The sequence below is a fragment of the Gadus chalcogrammus genome, chromosome 11 (assembly GCF_026213295.1).
Source record: "Gadus chalcogrammus isolate NIFS_2021 chromosome 11, NIFS_Gcha_1.0, whole genome shotgun sequence".
In the NCBI taxonomy this organism is placed as follows: Eukaryota; Metazoa; Chordata; class Actinopteri; order Gadiformes; family Gadidae; genus Gadus; species Gadus chalcogrammus.
Genome location: NC_079422.1, coordinates 18,959,012 through 18,965,011, shown reverse-complemented (window position 1 = coordinate 18,965,011; position 6,000 = coordinate 18,959,012). Strand labels below are relative to the sequence as shown.

Sequence of the window (6,000 nt, the reverse complement as noted above, 5' to 3'; positions counted from 1 at the left end):
CTGGGCGAGGCTGCACACCTGTTGTACCACACACACGGCGGGAGGTCTCCAACATGTTACATCCTGCGCTGTAGCAGGATGTATAACAACCGGTTTAAACATCACCACCACGTGTCCTGGACTCAGAGGAGGTCAGTAAAAGCATCCAAAGTGGAGGGGAAGACTAACATTGCTACCTTTTGACTCCCGTCTTTTTTGATTAAGGGATGTTGGTAAATTAAAAGAAAAATACCTAGAAATTATGATTCTCAAACCCTTTATACATTTCTAAAAGACTTGTAGTTAAATGCAGGCATGACAATAAAGATAAAGACAAACACATTAACATAATTATAATTATGTGTACTGCTTCTTTGAATCACACACACGGCAAACATCTGTTCATTGTATTAAAAAATAATTTAAGAGATCTCCCTTTAAGCACGTACTGCAGTCATAAAATTACAAAGGCATGAGGAAAAACAACATCCACACAAACACAAATATCCCACTCACTCGAACCAAAGCCTGTCCTGTGCCATATCTCATTCCATGCTACATCATGTGTTGATTGGCTCAAGTACGTTGCCTTGATTATGAATTACAGAGAGTCTTGGGGTTCAGCGAGTAGCAAACACACATGCTAGGCTTCGTGTGAACCATCCTACAGGCTGAGACGGCTCGCTCTGAGTTTGGTTGTAGAATCAATAGAAACCCTATTGATACATCATCATCTCCACTGACACCCTAAAGACAATAATTTCCTTCTCCTCTCTTCATCTGCCTTGCCCATAAATACAAGCAAACAAATCAGGCAGCAAATGTTTTAAAACATTTTTCCGTTTTTAGCTTTGGCTCCCCAGACGATCTCAAAATATCTCATACGTCATTGACGACCGATCAAAATACCTCCAGAACGCACACATCCCCGACTGCCCGATATGATATGGTGACGATTTGTGGATTCGGGCTCCATGCCGCTGAAGGAGTGATCGGGGTGAGTCAGAAGACAAGCTGTGATCCACAGCGACCATGTGGGCTTCAGAGCTGAAGCCCCATCTGTTCACTTCAGGATCAAACTGAAATTAATGGTTACGATACGATACAGTGAATTTGTTGGAATTGAATGTTTTTTTTAACGGGCAATTGGTTTTTATACACCGACATGGAACTGTGAACTGAAAGATAAAAGCCAGAACCTAACGCAGTCGTTTTCAAACATCTAGTCAGGGCACTGACTTCTCGGGGAATGTCAAACTTTGTTTGTGTTTAACAGGTCAGCAATAAGTCACGAATCATTGCCAGCCAAAAAGCTCAGTCATCAAACATCCTAATCATCTACTGTACTGGCGTCATGGCTGTGCCGTTGTCAAAACACAAAGCTAAAGCCGGTGAGAACAATAGTTCTTCGCTAAAGTTTGCTGTTGCTGGTCGCTAATCAACAGAGGCGTTGACCGGCCAGGCGGTTAATTAAGAGGTACTTTTTCCATTTGATAAGTTAGCAAACCAACCATACCGCCCGCTACCCACCTGTTCCTCGTGTGCAAGCAAGTGAACTATTCAGCGGACCGTTCAACATATGTCAGTCCATTCAGCAGACCAATCAGCTAAGAGTCACAGTCAGGCAGTCAGTCAGTCAGCCAGGTTTCCTTCACCGGAGGAATTTTCCACATTCTGAGCTTCAATGACTGGGGCACCAATGCGTGCATGTGCACACAAACACACGCGCACACAGGCACATGCACACACACACACACGCACACACACAGCTGTGTGCCAAGGTTTTCAACACACTGCAGGAGAGCAGCAATTAGGACGAATGCCGGGGCCAGACTGGCGGCATGCTAACTGCTTGTGTGTGAACACCACCACCACCACCGCGATGGACACATCCAATAAGATATCCGATGGATGCACCGCCGATCAACACAATACCTGAATGATTGTGCGTCAATGAGATGTAGTCGTCAGCAGTCATATGAGTGATGCTGATGAATTCATAACACTAACACACTTGACCAACAGATGCAGAGTTGTGAGATTAGAAGCAGTGCAGACAGACACCGGAGAACAGTTTTTAAAGCGCCATAGATGTTTCATTTAATGCTGTAATAGGGTTTAGTGAAAGAGAGACCCGCACTGAACCGATGAATGGAATCCATGGCTAGGGTCTTACATTGCTCTGAGCCGCAGAGTGGAGACAGATTACATCAACACTAAAATATTAATACATAGGTTTCCGTTAATGTCTCTCTGTGGGCAGCACCAGCCATAATGCACTAGGTCATCACTCAGCAATAGAAGAAAACCTAAGTCTAGTATGACGCTTACAGCGAGATCCACCAAGTAAAACAGCACAGGCTGATTACCAATTATATGATCCCTGTGTTTATAAGCTAGTTGCTACCAAAATAAAAGCCTCAAACTCTATGAAATCCCCTGACCCTATACCAGCTCCCACCCCATGCTAAGATAAACTCCAGGGTTTATCATGGGCCCCTGTGTCTTAAACCCACTTTGTTTGGCTGTTTGTCCTTCTTTGGTTCATGATGTTCTTGTAAGTTCTCCAATAAAGTGTGTCATTGCCACTTAAGGGCTTTGCTTTAGCCTGTTTGCGTTACAGAGCCAAGTAACGTTTCTCTGTTGTTGCAGGATTACCTCCAATCCTCCAACTTGTATACAAAGCAAAAGCGCAGGTCATGTGACCCTACTTTTTGTCCACGTCACGGATACTGTATGGACTGAATTCGCCGCCTGTATAAACATCCCCAAGACCCCCGACTGCACCACGGGCCAAGTCTTGTGTTGTTAATGTAACACAGCTACAGCAGCGGCTGCACAGCTATGGCAAAACGCACTGGCAGCAGTCCAGCCATTCACAGGAGATAGATTTGAATACAATCATTTTGAAACGACATTCCTAACTGTCCGAGGGGCAAATCCTATTCCGGTAGTAAAAAACAGGAGTGGGGGGAGGAGGGGGGGGGGGGGGGAGGGGAAGGAGAACGAACTGATTCATAGTGTGTGTGTGTGTGTGTGTGTGTGTGTGTGTGTGTGTGTGTGTGTGTGTGTGTGTGTGTGTGTGTGTGTGTGTGTGTGTGTGTGTGTGTGTGTGTGTGTGTGTGTGTGTGTGTGTGTGAGACACACAGGGAATTAAAAGGAAGTGATGAAGAAGAAAGCCAGCAGAGCTGGGGAGAGCTGTAAGGGAAATAGTTTGTTTATTCCTGTATGTGTTGGAGGCTGGGTGGTAGACCTCCAGGCACCAGGTGTCAGAGAGGGAGAAGAGAGGGAGAAACAGCTGAGAGAGCCAGGGAGCAAGACAGCTGCTTGATGAGCAGTGGTGGTCCAACACTTCACGCTATTGCAAAGATCGCCCCCCCCCCCATCACACCCTATATAAAAACAGAATTGATCCAATATGGTCGTCCCTTCCCTCCCCTTCGTTCCCATTGCAATGAAATCAGTTCCGTTTTTAATCGAACGATCAACATTCCACTCGAAGCCCATCTTATGACTGACAACACGGTAGGATGCAGCCGTGAAGTTGCATTCGGTTTCCCGTGGAAGGGGTCGGGTATTTCCGGTGGCATATCCATCAGAACAAGCCGTGGAAGGGTCGAGATGCTGAGGGATGGATGGGGCAGCCCGACCGGTGGCGCTACCCCATTTGTTATGATGACGATATGGTATAAGGAGAAGCCCTGCATTAAGGGAGCAGGCGATCGGATCAGCCTCGCTGTCTCGCATTATGAAACACCTCCACCATGGAATTAATGGTCAGCAAATAATTCCATGTGTTAAACGTTTTCACCCCTTTGCACATGTGTTTTTTTTTATCCGTTTCAAATGACAAATCGTTGGGCCTGCCTGCCTGATCCAGTGATGATGGATCGCATACAACGTCAGAACAACAACGCAGCCCTATTTCCTCAGGAATAGTGTCATAAAAACCCACCCCTCGCTCTGCACCCCCGGTCGAATCGGACCCCAGGGTGCACATGATCCGAGAGGTGGGCCTTATACATGCAAACGCGATGTTGTCATCAAAATATTGCAGCATCGGTATAGTTCACACATTAGAATTGGATAAGTAACTTGCTTTACGTTTGATGATCGGGGCGCATCATCGACGCACCGAGCGTAAAACAGCTATCCACCCCTTCACTTGCAACGTTTTTAAGGGTCTATCCTGGCAACAATGTGTCCCCACTCACCCATCAAAGCGTGTATGGTTTGATAGATGTAGCAGACGAGGAGGAGAGGGAGACTCGCCCCTCTCAAGCTGACTTACCGGATTTGAAAAACGCCGCTATGTCTGCCGCGTCCTTCGCAGCCTCATCCAGCGCCTCTCCCGCACTCATCACTGCGCGCTGCACCGGAACGGACAAAAATCCCGAGAAACGTTAATCCCAAGCGTCTTTACGGATCAGTGCCACCGCAGTTTAACGCCTTTCCATTGAAACGGGGGTCAGCTCTCACGGTTGTAACACGCGTGCGATATGTGCTCCCTTTAAAAGGCGAGGAAGCTCCTCCATTTTGGCCGAGAACGGGGGGAATTATTTCAACCGACCGGTGGCGCTCCTCCCGAGTTGGGACGTGAGAGGAGGGGGAGTGGACGGGATAGAGAGGGGGAGTGGACGGGAGAGAGGGGTAGTGGAGAGAGCGAGGAGGAGTGGACGGGAGAGAGAGAGAGAGAGAGAGAGAGAGAGAGAGAGAGGGGGAGTGGACGGGGAGAGAGGGGGAGTGGACGGGGAGAGAGGGGGAGTGGACGGGGAGAGAGGGGGAGTGGACGGGAGAGGAGGGGGAGTGAACGGGGGGAGAGAGGGGGCCAGTGTTGCCAGATTAGGCCAGATTTCAAGCCCAATCTGGCAACCAGATTGGTTTCCAGATTTGGTTGGAAATCTGGCCCAATCTGGCAACACTAGAGGGGGCGGAGGTAACAAAAAAAGAGGAGGAGGAGGGTTTTTCCTCATCCTCCCCACGACGGGATGGGTGGGGGTGTTTTGTGGGATGGGTGGGGGTGTTGGGAGGGGATATCCTGGGATTCCGTTTTGGACTTTGGCGCATTGTGCGACACGCATGATATGTGAGGGACACACTGTTGTTAATGTAGGTCTGTATACAAAGATAAGGTTGGTAGGGAAGCCGCACGTATAAGAGCGGTGAAAATCAGCACAAAAAGCGGCTACGTGTGAGACGCGGTTGGGATGACGTCGCAGGGTTCGCCCTCCTCCCGTTTCACTGGTCAATCACAGCTGGCTACACCGCGCTATGTCGTCTCCTGACACGCTCTGCCCGGACAGCCATGGGGAGATGTGCACTAATAACGGAATACGATGTGAAGCTGCTGTGTTGGAGCATGCATGACGTCGATGGAAAAAGAGTCGATTTGCTCCATCGAGCGGTTATTCACTGTCCATCATAGGCGTTCACAGTACCGTATTTGGGTTAGTGCTGCCGCCTATCGACCAGTGGATAGAAGTGAATGTGTCACTTTTACATGTTTTCGACGTCAAGTATTTTAAAGGGCCCTATTATGCCACCAGGTGTGAGTGTGATTAAGTAGGCTAATTAAGGTGGACACGGCCACTTGTGGCCCTTTAATATCAGGGCCCTTTAATATCAGTTTGGATGCAGATTGCACCTTGAATTCTCGGCACATATGGTTCAAGCAATTTGGCGTTTCATCAGGGTTGGGGAGGGGAAATTAACCATAAGGAAGACAGAAATGTATTTGATAAAAAATGTTACACTACTCAAGTCATATTTTTGTTCCAAAATCCCAAATACTGCCAAATAAAATTGATGCATTTTTAGTGGGATGGTTGGACCTCTGCTGAATACACGCTGTGAAGACATATTGAAACATGCATGACCGCCAGAACATTCACCCCCTCCGCGGGAGCGCGCATCATACGCATTCGCATCCATCAAATAATAATATCGCCTCCATAATAAATAAAGAACACCCAGTATACACACCAGAACGCTTGGGTTATGCTGCTCTCAATAAAATGTATA

At 47.8% G+C, this 6,000-nt stretch overlaps 1 protein-coding gene across 1 annotated transcript in view; it reads right to left on the bottom strand.

The window, feature by feature from the left end:
• triob (trio Rho guanine nucleotide exchange factor b) overlaps nt 1–4,582 on the bottom strand; it is a 133,567-nt gene extending 128,985 nt beyond the window's left edge. Inside the window, exon 1 of the mRNA XM_056602816.1 lies at nt 4,271–4,582. Coding sequence (XP_056458791.1) covers nt 4,271–4,340 — 70 coding nt within the window. The 5' untranslated portion in view covers nt 4,341–4,582. The remainder of the gene's footprint in view (nt 1–4,270) is intronic.
• Between the last annotated feature and the right edge of the window lie 1,418 nt (nt 4,583–6,000).